Consider the following 16,372-nt stretch of genomic DNA (forward strand, 5'->3'; position numbering starts at 1 on the left):
TCACACAATTTTTCAAACTTGGATTCTACTTATCACAAGCTTTCACCTTTACACTGGCCATCCATGTTTCCTTTCAGGAATGACACAAACATTGGTCATTTTCCTGCTATCTTTCCGAACTAATCTGTGGAAGTTCTCCTATTGGAAGCAACATTACCTGGGGAACGTATTTGGCTGGAGGATTCAAGACTGTTCATATACTAGTAACCACATAAAAGGGGCTGCTATTTTACAAACTGGGTTTAGTGGTTGTGTGATTATTTCCACCCTGTGAATGAGTGTAATGTAATTTGTCAGGAATAAGTAGCTTAAAATATTTTAGAAGGAAAGGAGATCATTCGCTGAGAAGCATAAGCATTGAGGCATCGACAGGTACACGCGCACGCGCCCACACACATACATACACACACACACACACACACACACACACACACACACACACACACACACACACACCTCTCTATCCCCCTACAAGGAGCCGACTGGATGCACAACACCATTGGTGCATTTTGGCTGGCAGGCTAGACTGAAGTTGAGGAAGTATCAGGTGGGATGGGTAGAGGGAGACATTGTTGGGGGTGAGTGGCTAGTAGCTTATACAGGGGCAGCTAGTTTGCCAGCAAAGAATGCCAGAGGAATGGGTGGCAGGTGTAGGGGCTATGTGTCTGATACATGAGTGTTTGAGCTGGTAGGGAGCAGTGCACAAGGTGACACGGTGATGTGAATTGGGAGGGGGTGATAGGATGGAAGATAGGGAAACTGTTGGGTGGAGGCTGGGGGGGCAATGGGTGACTAGAGACTGAGGCCAGGACAATTGCGGAAGCAAAGGATATGCTCCAAAGATAATTCCCATCTGCATAGTACGGGGAAAGTGACGGTGGAGGGAATGATCCAAATGGCCTGCATTGTGAAGCAGCCACTGAAATTGACCTGGTTATGCTCACATACATGTTGTGCTACTGGGTGATCAAGATTGTTCGTGGTAACATTTTTGACAGTGGCCACTGATGGACAGCTGATAGGTAATCATACCAATGTAAATACCTGTGAAGTGTTTACAAGAGAGTTGGTTTATGACATGGCTGCTTTCACAGGTGACCCGGCCTCTGATGGGGTATGATGTGCTTGTGACAGGACTGGAGTAGGAATTCTGGGTGGGTCGATTGGGCAGGTCTTGCACCTGGGTCTTCCACAGGGATATGGTCCCTATGGAAAGGGGCTGGGAATGAGAGTGGCATAGGGATGTTGTGGAGATTGGGCAGTGACAGAACACCACATTAGGAGGAGTGGGAAGGATTCTGGGTAAGGTGTCCCTCATATCAGGACATGATGATAGAAAATCGAAGCCCTGACAATGGATATGGTTCAGTTCTCCTGGTCTAGGGAGATGGTGATGAGAGAGGGTGCTACCTTGCAGCTGATCTTTGGGTTAGTGGGAAGATTAGGGTGCAGTAGGATATGGCACAGGAAATCTGTTTGCAGAATGGGTTTGAGGGGTTGTGCCTCTCTGTGAAGTCCTTTGTTAGATCTTCAGCATATTGGGCAACGGAGTTCTTGTCACTGCATATATCTAGTCCACGTGTGGCCAGGCTATATGGGAGGGAATTTCTGGTGTGTAAGGGAAGGCTGTCGCCAAAATGCAGGTGGTATTAGTGATTAGTGGGTTTAAAGTGGTCAGAGGTGTGGATGAAACCATCAGAGAGCTGAAGGTCAACATCCAGGAAGGTAGCACATTTGGTTGAGGAAGACACGGTGAAGTAGATGGGAGAGAAGCTGCTGGGGTTGAGGAAGCTCGAGGATAAGCCGTCTTGGCCTGCATCATCGAGATCATGAAGATATAATCAATGAACCTGAAACAGACCAAGGGTTGGGAAGTTCTGGGAATTTAGGTAGTTTTCCTCTAAATGGTGCTAAACAAGTTGTCGTAGGAGAGTGCTGTGCAGATGGCAGTGGGTGTGCTGTGTACTTACTTACTTTTTTGTCTTCCCCTCAAAGGAAAAATAGTTGTGTCTGGATAGAGTTGGTAAGGTGTATAAGGAATGAGGTAGTAGATTTGGAGTCTGAAGGACACTGTTGTTGTTGTTGTGGTCTTCAGTCCTGAGACTGGTTTGATGCAGTACCTACTGCAGCCTACATCCTTCTGAATCTGTTTAGTGTATTCACCTCTTGGTCTCCCTCTACGATTTTTACCCTCCACGCTGCCCTCCAATGCTAAATTTGTGATCCCTTGATGCCTCAGAACATGTCCTACCAACCGGTCGCTTCTTCTTGTCAAGTTGTGCCACAAACTCCTCTTCTCCCCAATTCTATTCAATACCTCCTCATTAGTTATGTGATCTACTCATCTAATCTTCAGCATTCTTCTGTAGCACCACATTTCGAAAGCTTCTATTCTCTTCTTGTCCAAACTGTTTATCGTCCATGTTTCACTTCCATATGTGGCTACACTCCATACAAATACTTTCAGAAACGACTTCCTGACACTTAATTCTATACTCAATGTTAACAAATTTCTCTTCTTAAGAAACGCTTTCCTTGCCATTGCCAGTCTACATTTTATATCCTCTCTACTTCGACCATCATTAGTCATTTTGCTCCCCAAATAGCAAAACTCCTTTACTACTTTAAGTGTCTCAATTCCTAATCTAATTCCTTCAGAATCACCCGACTTAATTTGACTACATTCCATTATCCTTGTTTTTCTTTTGTTTATGTTCATCTTATACCCTCCTTTCAAGATACTGTCCATTCTGTTCAACTGCTCTTCCAAATCCTTTGCTGTCGTCATCGGCGAACCTCAAAGTTTTTATTTTTTCTCCATGGATTTTAATACCTACTCCGAACTTTTCTTTTGTTTCCTTTACTGCTTGCTTGATATACAGATTGAATAGCATCGGGGAGAGGATAAAGCCCTGTCTCACTCCCTTCCCAACCACTGCTTCCCTTTCATGTCCCTCAACTCTTATAACTGCTATCTGTTACATTTGTCCTCTAGCCATCCCTGCTTAGCCATTTTGTACTTCCTGTCGATCTCATTTTTGAGACAATTGTATTCCTTTTTGCCTGCTTCACTTACTGCATTTTTGTATTTTCTCCTTTGATCAATTAAATTCAGTATTTCTTCTGTTACCCAAGGATTTCTGCTAGCCCTCGTCTTTTTACCTGCTTGATCCTCTGCTGCCTTCACTATTTCATTCCTCAAAGCTACCCATTCTTCTTCTACTGTTTCTTTTCCCCCATTCCTGTCAATTGTTCCCTTATGCTCTCCCTGAAACTCTGTACAAGCTCTGGTTCTTTCAGTTTATCCAGGTCCCATCTCCTTAAATTCCCACCTTTTTGCAGTTTCTTCAGTTTTAATCTACAATTCATAACCAATATATTGTGGTCAGAGTCCACATCTGCCCCTGGAAATGTCTTACAATTTAAAATCTGGTTCCTAAATCTCCTTGATACCATTATATAATCTATCTGAAACCTTCTAGTATCTCCCGGGTTCTTCCATGTATAAAACCTTCTTTCGTGATTCTTGAACCAAGTGTTACCTATGATTAAGTTATGCTCTGTGCAAAATTCTACCAGGCGGCTTCCTCTTGCATTTCGTAGCCCCAATCCATATTCACCTACTATGTTTCATTCTCTTCCTTTTCCTACTGTTGAATTCCAGTCACCCAAGACTATTAAATTTTCATCTCCCTTCACTACCTGAATAACTTCTTTTATCTCATCATACATTTCATCAATTTCTTCATCAGCTGCACAGCTAGTTGGCATATAAACTTGTACTATTGTAGTAGGCGTGGGCTTCGTGTCTATCTTGGCCACAATAATGTGTTCACTATGCTGTTTGTAGTAGCTTACCCGCACTCCTATTCTTTTATTCATTATTAAACCAACTCCTGCATTACCCCTATTTGGTTTCGTATTTATAACCCTGTTCCTCCTGCTGCCGAACTTCACTAATTCCCACTACATCTTACTTTAACCTATCCATTTCCCTTTTTAAATTTTCTAAGCTACCTGCCCGATTAAGGGATCTGACATTCCACGCTGCGATCCGTAGAACGCCAGTTTTCTTTCTCCTGATAACGACAGCCTCCTGAGTTGTCCCTGCCCGGAGATCCGAATGGGGGACTATATTACCTCCAAAATATTTTACCCAAGAGGAGGCCATCATCATTTAACCACACAGTAAAGCTACATGCCCTCGGGAATGGCAGAAGGAAATGGGGGCCAGCAGAAATGGCACAAGAATACTCTGAAGTCTAGTGAGAAGTGCCACATCAACACTGATAACTGGTAGAATATTACTCCTGTTTGTCTGGGTTGGCATCAGCTCACACAGAATGACTGACAGCATTTTGGAGAACAAGTGCAAAAATGTGAATCAGACAAGTAGACTGCTAACTAGAAACAGAGGCAGTGTCCCCTGAACAACCTCCTTCAACTACTACCAGATGCACCCAACACAAGTCACTACAGTAGACAAGTTTTCAATTCGAGACTTTGACTGCATAATCACCTAAAGTGTCATAACCTCAAGAGACAAAGAAAGGTTACCATTTGCTGTGTTTACAACATTACTTTATATCAGAAATTATAATTAACATTCATAATCAATAGAGGAAAAGCCATAGGAATGAAATTTTATTTGTCACCATTGAAATTTGATAATGAGAGAGAGTCTTTATATCAACCAAGAAGTGTTGACCTTGCCTCAATCCTAAACACAACTGCACATATCAGTAGTATTTGGGGTTAAAATGAATCGCTAGTGGAGCACAGTCAGACTGCCTGGGTGCTACTCATGTGTAATGTCTGACCTTCTTAGTTTCCTGGGCATACATTTCCACTGCAGTGAAAGCTGGTTTTAACCCATTAATTGAGATCATGGTAGTCAAAACTTATGTCTTGTTATCAATTATTTTTTCACAGAGAACTTGAAAGGGCTCATCATATGGGGACTCGATCAACTTAAATGTCACATCATGTGTGCACAGGTCTTTGATGGTGGAAGTGGTCCAACAGTATATATGTAGACATGCTCAAATTATTTGTTTGGCAGAACAAAAGTTTCCTAATAGGGAGGGGGGGGGGGGGGAGGTTATATGCTATTTCAGCTGGCAAGCATCTCACTGCCAGATATAATTCAAGCTGTCCTTTTCTGTATTCGGCCAAGCAATATATTGTCCTGGATATGAGAGATTGTGAAGTGAAGAAATGGCCTGATGTCACAGCTCTGTGGTAATAAACAGATGTCCAGTGGATACTGAGACATTGAAATATAGTCTTGAGTTTGAGTCTGGTATGCTTATGTGCAGAAGTTGCATGCAGGATAAAGAAGAAAAGAGTAACTTTAATTCTTCATCATCCTCCTATGCATTTGAAAGTGATTCAGAATTTGATTATTTTGCCGTGACCTCATTGTTAGAAAGGACATGTGCTGGTATACTCCGTGCACCATTAACACACTCCATTGTTAGAAAGGACATATGCTGGTATACTCTGTACACCATTAACACACCTGACATCAGTAGTAAATTGAGCTGTATAGTCTTGATGTTGTAGCTGTTGCTAGTGTGTATTGATTTATGTATTAACACGATTCACGTTGTTCATCGCACTTCACATAGTGTAGACCGGGAACTGTCTGCTAGGCATGCCCGATGTAAAACTGACTGGGCACGGCCCGTGCTGCCTGAGTTGTTCTTGTTCCACTGGCAGAGGGTGCAGCAGAATTCTCATGTGCCCTCTGGTGGACGGGACTTTACTTGCGGCAACTACTGTCCGTGACGCCCCGTGCCGATGTGTGTCTCCCGCAATCTTTCTGGTGGCTACTGCAATTTATCATGATGATCGTGGGCAGAAGCTTGTGTGTCATTGTAAGCATCTGATTCCACCTGTCTGTTTTGAACCATTGTGTAATGACAGTGTAGTGTGTGACGTCACGTGGCATGGTATTTTTGAGTTGGTTTGTGTTTGTAGATGTTGTGTTGTTGTATTTGATGGCACTCTCTGGTGTCGGATGTTGTGCTGAGTTTAGCCTGTGGTATTGGGTTCATTTAAATTTTGGTTATCACTGTGGTAACCTGAGTTTATTTGAGTCTGGATAGTCATTGCTGCAACATGGATTTGGAATCATTTGCTTTGTTTTCAGTGAGGTTTTTTTTTTGTTAGGTCTGATTAGTTTGGTGTGTGTCATTGTGTGTGTGTGTGTGTGTGTGTGTGTGTGTGTGTTTGTTTGTTTGTTTTGGTTTTGTTCTATAGTAATTGTGATGTTTTGTCTGTTTTTCGTTTATGATATGTTGGTTGTGTTTTAATTGATCTCGTGAATATGGGGATTTTTGGGTTTCTGTGTTGTTGGGGCTTAGGTTTCAGTGTTGTTTTGTGAGTTATGTAAGTGTGCAAAATTTGTTGTTTCTTTATTTGTGGTTTGCCAAGAGGTATCAAGAGCTATATAGGTCAAGGGAAATGTCTGATTCTGTTTTTCATAGTTGAGGGTGTCATTTTTTCGTATTGTGGGCTTGGTTTGAGCTATATAGGTCGAGTGAAGTGTATGATTCCTGTTGGTTTTGTGACTGTAGCGTTATGTGGTAACTTGAGTTTTTTTTTTATTATTGATAATATTTGTTTTGGAATGGTGCAGTCTTTTGCATGTTATATATTTAGCTTGTCTCTGCCCTTAATCCTCTTTTTCCCACAGTTGCCCCATTAGTTTCATTTTATTTTTGAAGTGAGAAGTTCTTGTGCCAGTTTTATTTTTGTTCGCATTTGTTATCATGTGCATGTAGTGATGACATCGTCAACATTTTATATACGTTGGAAGTAGGTGTTTCTGCTATAATTATGATTTCACAGGTCAAAGCAGTCAGCTGGAATTGGATGCTCCCCTAATGCCCAACTTGTAAATAGTTTACCTTTGCTCAATTGTGAGCTAAAGAAGCTAATGCTGAAATTTTCAGCTTTGAATCTGATTTGTCTCCTAATTAAAGTACATTAATATCAAAGTAATAAATGTAAATGTAAAAAAAAGCTTTCAAATTCTGTTTTTCTGACAATAATTGGAATTCAAAAACCTCTTATTAAAATATGTACTGCAAACACGTTGCTGTCAAATAGTTAATATGTTCTTGTAATTTCAGATGTTACAGATTTTTCCAGCCTAGGGGGGTTTGCAAAAGATGTTGAAGGAATTGTTGGTGATGAAGGCCTAAATCTGTTAATAAATAATGCTGGAATAAGTGGAAACAAGACTGCTAAACTAGCAGATCTTAAAGCAGAAGAACTTGCTGAAATATATAAAACCAACACAATTGCTCCCATTCTGTTGACCCAGGTAAGAAACTTTTTTTTATATCTGGTGGACAATCTTAGCATAAATGGTCTAGTTAGTATTTATGACACAGTATTGTAGTGATATGTATCCTGTAACTACAGAACCAGTTTGTCACCATAATTATCTCTACATGACTTTGCTCATCATTAGTTTCTACAAAAGCTTAGTAGTACCAGGGACATACAACTTTATACTTGTTTCAGCTAAGTGATGGCAAAAAGGTTGTTTGTACAAAATTAAACTGTGAAATTTAATGTTGGTTGTTAGTTTACTTGTGCAATGAATGAATGGACATATTTTGCACTGTACATTATAGCCAAAAATTACATTGTCATTCCCCCCTTCCTCCCACCAACTTCACTGTCTTTACATGTTGTTGCCAGAATGTGTAAATCCAGAACGTTGTAACACCTTCCTAGTTCCTTGTGTGCCTCATCCCTAATGATCTAGAAATGTTAGTTACAAATCCCCTACTGGAATGCCCTCAATTAAAGATACTGCTTTGTTTCTGTGGTTATCATAGGTATAATAAGTCTATTGGATAATACTGAATGATATTTAATTATGAAAGCTCTACTATGAGTGCAAGACTTCAGTGAGTACTCGAAAGACAAAATTATACACTACATTAGTATTTCCTGACTATTTCTACAACAAAAGCAATATGTATGTGATCGTGCTAGCTACCAGCCTTTTTTTTTAGATGCAATACTTATGCATTTATTGCACTTGATTTACCCCCAATATGTCTCCTTGAAATATTATTTTAACTTTGTGTATACATCTCTCAATACTTTTACATCAAGCTTGTGCTTTTGTTTCTCCACATAGCTGTAAGGCAAAGATCAAACCCGCTCAATAATCAGAGATGTTACATCCTACAATAACTCCCTTTGTAGTTAGAATTACATATAAACTTTTTCTTCTTCCTTTAAAAAATGCTTCCCTTCGTCTGTTCCTTTCTTTCTGTTTGTTTTACTTTTTATTACTTCATCTTTCCTTCTTCCCAATACATTCTTCCAGTTATCATTTGACTGCAATGAGTATTTCTCAGCTCTGTTGTTCTCACTCTCTTTCAAGTAAAACCAGCCAGTTACAAATGGGTCTGTCTGTAGAATACACATATATTTGTGTATCCTTTTTAATTAAGAGTGGTGAAGTGCCTGCTACATTTCTGCAGGGGGAAACAGCTATGGAAGTAAGAAACAGTTAGACAAAGCTTTTGTTGTTGTAATTATGAAGTAAAGACCTTTATTCTCAGTTGCACCATACATTTGCAGAAAGCGAGTCCCCCTTCTACCCTTAATTCTACCGCTTGATCTGTTCTAACAAACAAACAAAATGTCTGTAATTACCACCACCACCTTTGCCCTGTCCCTTAATTTATTTTTCAAATCTCACCTCCTTCGGGCACTGGCTTCTGTCTATCAGATTTATCCCACTCATTTGTATATAGATATTGTGGAAACTCAATCCAGCATCAATACCAAGTGACTAAAACCACCTTCTGTGGTTTTCAGTAGTTCCTTTTCTTTATAGAAATTGACCTAGTCAAAACATTGGCATATATGGAAGGAATCTGATCATTCAGCCAGCTGCTTAATATGTTCAGTCGCTAAAAATAGCCATTTTTCTGTAGAGCATTTGATACTATTAATCTCAAGGGTACTCACACCAACCTGCATCATATGACAAGCAAACAGCCCTTTTTGTAAACAATATTCTGGAATGGCAAACTAACCTGCACAGAATGCCCATAAATCTCTCTTCGTCTACTCCAAGATTCAGAATTGAGTTGTGCACAAAACAGTAAGCATTCCAAATCATGAAAGATTGTTTCAGCCTGTTCCTTTCGTAGTCATGGATTTTGAAACTAGAATTATATTCAAATTTGGTTACTTTACTCTTACAAAATCTTAACTGTGACCTGCCCCTGATCAGAACTCCATTAAACAGGAACTTAAATTCTTCAACAGACTAGATTCCATCACTGATTTAGTCCAACTTAAAAGAACTCTCTTCAGTTGAGTCACCCTTCAGATGTTAGTGGCTTCCATCTGAGCAGACTTAGTATGTCAATGCAAAAAAAATATTGTCCTTTCAGGATCAATGACCCAATTCATTGCTACTAAGACCTTACAGAAAATATGCTATGGAACTATTTTCAGTCAACAGAAGAATGATATTTTTAACCCTTTTTAACAATAATTCTCTTTTTTGTGGATGGCTGTCATTGGCCATTCAAGTGGCCAGCTTCTCAACTGTAGGTGATGACTGTCAGTCAAGGATTTTCCATCCTCCTGTTGCTATCTCGCATCTACATTTATGCCACTTATCCTGTCTCTTTATGTACCTGCTAGCCAAAAACATACAAACATAAACGCAATAACATATTACCATAAAATTAATCATTCATCACTGGTCTGTTCTTGAGACTGCAACAACTCTTTTTAATGACTGTGACTCTCCACTTTGGTCCATCAGAAAGTGTGACAGAATAGTGAGGAAGAGATTTCAATGCGAAGTCTGTTCACATTGTCCCCATATGGGATTTTTTGTTGCAACTTACTAGTAATACTTATAACTTGCCCTATGGAGTTGTTAGAGATGGAATATGCAACTGAAATAGATTTTCTAATTTGAAATGTTCCATGTGGTGAGTGGAATTACGTGCAAAGGACCTACTTTCAATATGGAAAGCTCTGGTAATATTCTGCTTGCTACATGTTATATCATACAGTTGGCCCACAAAAGCTTAATTGAAATACAAAATTCAAGATGCACTTACATAGAAGTTACTCTGAGTTTCTTTTAAACATAATTCAAACAGTCAATTATTTCAAACTTAAAAAAACTAAAATTTTATCATCCGAGACATTGTATCTGTAATGCAACCGTATGAGGCTCACGATGTAGATTCTTATCATGAATGAATGACTTACACATGCTCCTCACAAAGACTAATAGTTAACGCATGTTATCTCAGTCAACTACTATTGACTGGCTGCTCCAGAGTGTTCTGAGCAATGCTCACAAGTGCTAAGAAAGCTCCCTCTCATAATAAAAAAAATCAGTCATAACTTTCATAATTGTAATCTTAAACAGTTGTCAAATTTTCCATGGTTACGGAGGTTTTCAGAGAAGATGGATTAATGTGAAGCTACTACTTAAATAAACATAAACACTGCAACTATTTAAATAGAGCTGGTTATAGACTCCAAATTTGCGTAATTATAACATACCATACCTTAAAGTATTACATTTTCAGAGTTAAAAATTGGCACAGCTTCATGATTTTATGAGGTGGAATCCAAAATTTTTCGGTCTGGTGCTGCCATCTGGAATGTAGGAGTAGTAGATCTTTGCACCGCTAGGTGGTGAGAGCTGCATATCTGATGAGTCAGTGTGTGGAGTGGCGTTTAGCTGGGAGGACGTGTTGCATGTCCACTGTGATTTCTGTAATACTCTGTGTTTGGTGTGTGGCAATTTTACAATGGATCCATGAACAGAACAGTGCATGTGTATCAAATTCTGTGTGAATCTCAGGAAAAGTGCTACAGAAACCCTTGCAATGATTAAACAAGTGTTTGGGGGCAGAGCATGAGCTGTACATGTGTTTTTGAGTGGCATGCTCAGTTCAGGGCAGGCATTACAGATGTCGGAGATGATGCTCACGCTGGAAGGCCCATTAGCCGCACAACACCAGACATTGTTGCCAAACTTCAACAATTCGTTCGTGCGGATTGACATCGAACCATTCAAGACATGTGTATGAAATGGGTATTGGTTATGGAACATGTCAACGACTGTTGATTGGTGAATTGGGCACGCATCATGTCGCTGCAAAATTTGTGCCAAGGATCTTAACTGCTGATCAGAAGGCACAGTGTGTTGAAGTGTGCACGGACATTCGTCAGACCGCATCTGACCTTCTTGTCACGGGTTATCACTGGCAACAAGAGCTGGATTTATGGTTATGACCCAGAGACAAAGCAGCAATCATCCCAGTGGAAGAGTAGAGGCTGTCCAAGACCCAAAAAAGCGAGACAGGTGAAGAGCAAAGTGAAGAGCATGATCATTGTTTTCTTTGATACCAAGGGAATTGTGCACAAAGAATTCATCCCACCCAACCAAACAGTGAATTCCGCGTACTACTGTGACATTTTGCGACAGCTCCGTGGAAACATGCGGCAATGACGGCCCAAACTTTAGCTTCAAGGAAACTGGCTGCTGCATCACAACAATGCGCCCTGTCACACATCCTTGCTCACCAGGACCTTTTTGGCAAAAAGCAACTTGGCCGTTGTACCCCACCCACCATACTTGCCAGATTTGACACCTTGCGACTTCACGCTACTCCCAAAACTGAAACTCAAGTTGCAAGGCCATTGGTTCAACACTCGAGAGAGGATTCAAGAAGCATTGCTGGCGGTGATAAACACCCTCAAAGAACAGGACTTCCAGAAAATGTTTGACCAGTGGCAGAAGTGTTGGGATCAGTATGTATGTGCAGATAGGAACTACTTTGAGAGCAATGGTGACCATTAGTCCAAAGGTAAGGTTTTCAACAGATGGCAGCACCAGTCCCAAAAATTTTGGATAGAACCTGGTACATGCCAAATATTATGTTGACATGCCTAATCTATAAGTTAATCAAAAGAGATTGTCAGTCTACCTTGTTCAGTGATTTTCTACCAGAATTTCTATTTATTTTATGATTTTGAAAAATAATAAAAATGCTTTAAAATTGACTCCAAGACAAGGTTTTTATAATCAACTATCAAACCTGGTAATGCTATGCAATTGCTAAACATGTTTGGGAATTAGATATAGATGCTAATCTCTTCCCAATCTCCTTCTCCCCCTGTCTCTGTTCACCACCTCCTCCCTTTCTCTTCCTGCTCCTTCACCCTGTGTCTATGTCCATTACTCCTCCCCTCCCCCCCCCCCCCCCCCCCCTCCTCTTCTCTGTCCATCGCCTCATCTCCCCTTTCTCTAGCCTTGAGCCTTGTTTAGCAAATGAGACCTTGATTGGAATTGAAGTTGCTTGAAATGAATGAGTAAATCAGATGGGATCATTGGTATATGGTGTGTGAGAAAGACCTCTCTGGCTGTTGGATATGTGAGGATTGTAGCTTCATTGACAGTATTTTGCATGGTTTTAATCTGTGAACAAGTAGGATTACAAAGATTCATACAATTAGATTGCATAGTAATATTCCAGTCTTAAGCCAATAAGCAATACATACAACTTCCTGTTTTCTGTTGAGACTGACTGCAAGGAAGAAAACAAAACAGCATTTTGTTGTGCAAACAATTTTTGTTTAAAATTATATATAAGAAAAAATAATATATGTGGAAGAAACAATTTGTCTAATGATTTAAATGCCCCATTATCATAGTTAAAGCTGACTGCAAGAAAGAAAACAAAACTAAATATTTTCATGACACAGCAAAAAATTTTCTTTTCATAGTCAGTTTTAACAGAATACCCATACATTGTTGTTTAAAAAGAGTTTAGCTTATTTCTGTCTAAATGTTTAGTAGAATACCATTTAAAAACTTGAAGTAACTTGGTGAAGAACTTCTTCAAATGTTTGGTAACAAAAAGTCTTGTCATTATGTAGTAGTATAGATTACACATATTATTCAATTTTCAAGTTTACAGTTATTGTTTTTAACACACTTCAGCATTATGTAAACATCAGTTTTCTTGGAACCTACTACATGAGTTGGTGGCATACTCAGGACACCGTACTTTTACATAAATCTAAACGTAACAAACTAAAGTTTGTTACATAACAAAGATCTTAGTGATGTGGTGTAAAACAAATGCTGTCCACCGGTACCAGGTTACAGCTTGTGTGGTGGGAGGCTGGGGAAGTGCTACAGGGTGGTAATGCTTACTGTGTCTGTGGCATTCAACAAACCACACTTGCCTCGTGGGTCATGCCAAATAGTGAGCACCTCTGGGGCTTCAGCATTCATTGGCTGAACCTTCAGTGAACACCATGTGATGTGGTGGTGGAACATTGTGTGACACAGAGAACTGGAATCTTGGTTTAACTAACCATATCCAAAAGAGGGTAGAAAACTCTATTAAAAAAAGCCTAAACCTCAAGGTATGGTGTATGCCAGTGGGGTGGATGGCTGTGGAAACAGAAGAGTCATTAGTGGACAACCTCAGAGGAAGCTGCCATACCTCAGTTGTTGAAGACTCACACAGGAAGTGGTGTCTTTGTCTTGGTGGACTCTTATTTCCCTAGCTCTATCCATTGGTTCAAGTCACATGTGGAGGAACTACTACTATTAACGCAGGGAGGATAAATCTGTACATGTCTCTAGGAGAAACATTTTAAACTATCCAATGCCCCTGAGCTGCATGCCTGCATCCTTCACAATTAAGATTACCTTAATTGAATGAGAGCTACAGGAGTGGCTATGTTTATAACCATTCCGTGCTTCTGTGTCTCACTACCAGCCTGAAAGCAGTCGCTTCGTCAGTACATGAGTGTCATGGGTTGACAATATGTCCTACCCACAGATTTACAAAACATTGTTTTTGTGAAACACAACTACCTCTTAACTCACATGAAGTGTTGAGTGCTGAAGGGATTTCAAATTGATTCCATACTTCTAGATTTCCAGAAGCTTCTCACACTGTACCTCACAAGTGGCTTGTAGTCAAATTGTGTGCCTCAGTTATGTGAATGGATTCGTGATTTCCTGTCAGAGAGGTCACAGTTTGTAGTAACTGACAGAAAGTCTTCAGGTAAAACAGAAGTGATTTCTTGCATTCCCCAAGGTAGTGATACAGGCCCACTCTTTACAGATGCCACCAGAATAACAGAACTGTCATCTTCTCTTTTAGACAAATTTTCTCAAATATGGAGAATGGTATCACTGAGCCACTAAACGTAAACTTAGGTCTTTCAGATCACAATACACTATTAACATGCATAAATTACTCTATCCCCAAGGCAGTAAAATATAAGTGGGGATACAAAAGGCACTTCTATACAGAAAAAGTAAATACTTTCATCCAGTTGTTAGCTAATGAAGCCTGGGAAGATGTCTTTGCACAAACAACAACCGAGGAATCTTTCAATGCTTTTTCTAGTACATTCATGTCCCTATTTGAGATGTGTTTCCCAAAAAAGCTCACAAAGATCAATGTCATGCCTAGGAACACAAGCAAGTGGATAACACCTGCTATTAGAGTATCTAGTCAAACACTAAAACATATCAGTCAACTCAAAAAAGATAACAAAGATGAACACTTCACAGATTACGTTAAGACATACAAGAAAATTTACAGGAAGGTGATCAAAAAAGCCAAGACAATGCACAACGACAGTGTAATTGCTGGGTCAGCAAACAAATCGAAAGCTATATGGAATGTAGTAAAAAAAGAAATAGGCCCAAGCAAAAATGTTAGAAATCCAGATGACCTTGTTTTAAAAGATGATCAAGGTGTGCTAGTCAGAAATCCTACTTTCGCAAATTACATTAATGACTACTTCATAAATAGTCCAATCAATCTGAGTAAAAATTGTTCTAAGATTAGTAGAACATCAATCCCAGAAGAACAAAGTGTTAATTCATTATTGCTACCTCCCACGAACAAATTGGAAGTTAATCGAATAATAAAAATAATGAAGAATAAAATGTCCTCAGGGATTGACGAGATACCTTGCTCAGTCATGATGAGATGTGCTAGTGTCATATCAGACCCACTCTCACACATCATAAACATATCATTTTCAGAAGGTGTCTTTCCACAACGATTAAAAATTGCAAAAGTAAAACCATTGTATTAAAAGGGCAATATACATGAAGTGGGAAACTATAGACCAATAGCTTTATTATCGGTATTTTCAAAAGTAATAGAGACAGTCATGAAAAACAGAATTACAAATTACCTCGAGAAATTCAATCTATTGTCTGTAAACCAACACGGCTGTCGCAAAGGAATGAGTACAGAGTCAGCCATCACCCAATTCATTGAAAATATTGTAGCTGGGCTAGATAAGAACAACAGTACAATAGGAATAAATTTAGACCTCTCAAAGGCATTTGATACTGTCCAACATGATATCCTGCTAGACAAATTAGAATATGTCGGTGTACGAGGAGTAGCTAAAAAGTGGTTTCAGTCATATCTCCATAATAGGAAACAGGTAGTAGAAATTGCAACAACAAACAGTAAAAACCAAAGTATTGTTTACAGATCAGATATTCAGACTGTGCCAATTGGGGTACCGAAGGGGAGTGTTCTAGGACCTCTCCTATTTCTTCTTTACATAAATGATATGAAGATTCCAGTAAATGGTACTCATATAACCCTGTTTGCAGATGACACAAACATTGTAGTAACTGACATAAACCGGGTATTGCCAATATCTGCAACCAGAGTTATAGAATATTTGCAAAATTGGTTTGAAGTGAACAAATTAACCATAAATATCTCTAAAACTAGTTATATCCATTACAGGAAAGCAAAGTCACACTCTGATCTAGATCTCAGAATACAAAATAAAGAAATTGTGAGAGTTGCTACCACAAAATTCTTAGGTGTACATATAGACGAAAATTTAGACTGGAAATCCCATATCCTGTATCTCTCGCATAAGTTAAGCTCTGCCTGCTTTGCTTTACGCGTTATTAGCTTTGTATGTAGTAGGGAATGTAGCAGAGCTGTTTACTTTGCTTATATACATTCTGCTATTACCTATGGCCTCATCTTCTGGGGTCATAGTAAGAAAAATCTCAAAACCATCTTCACTCTACAAAAACGAGCTGTTAGAATAATTACCAACAGTTCAAGGCTAACTCCTTCAAAGGAGTTATTTAAACAGCGGAATATTCTACCCCTACCATGTCTCTATATACAGAAAAGCGTAATTAATGTAAAACGAAATATTAACAATTTCCAATCCAACTCGGATCTACATACTTACAACACAAGAAAGTGCAATGACATTCATATAAAAAGAGTTAACAAGGCTTTGGTGCAGAAACAAACAAACATACAAGGAA

At 39.3% G+C, this 16,372-nt stretch overlaps 1 protein-coding gene across 2 annotated transcripts in view; it reads left to right on the forward strand.

Moving 5' to 3' along the window:
• Window positions 1-16,372, forward strand: part of LOC126411338 (C-factor-like) — a 47,375-nt gene that overhangs the window by 12,636 nt on the left and 18,367 nt on the right. For both annotated transcript variants that reach the window (XM_050081357.1, XM_050081356.1), the window contains exon 3: window positions 7,140-7,333. In XM_050081357.1, coding sequence (XP_049937314.1) covers window positions 7,140-7,333 — 194 coding nt within the window. The remainder of the gene's footprint in view (window positions 1-7,139; window positions 7,334-16,372) is intronic.

The sequence above is a fragment of the Schistocerca serialis genome, chromosome 1 (genome assembly GCF_023864345.2).
Source record: "Schistocerca serialis cubense isolate TAMUIC-IGC-003099 chromosome 1, iqSchSeri2.2, whole genome shotgun sequence".
NCBI classification, from domain to species: Eukaryota; Metazoa; Arthropoda; class Insecta; order Orthoptera; family Acrididae; genus Schistocerca; species Schistocerca serialis.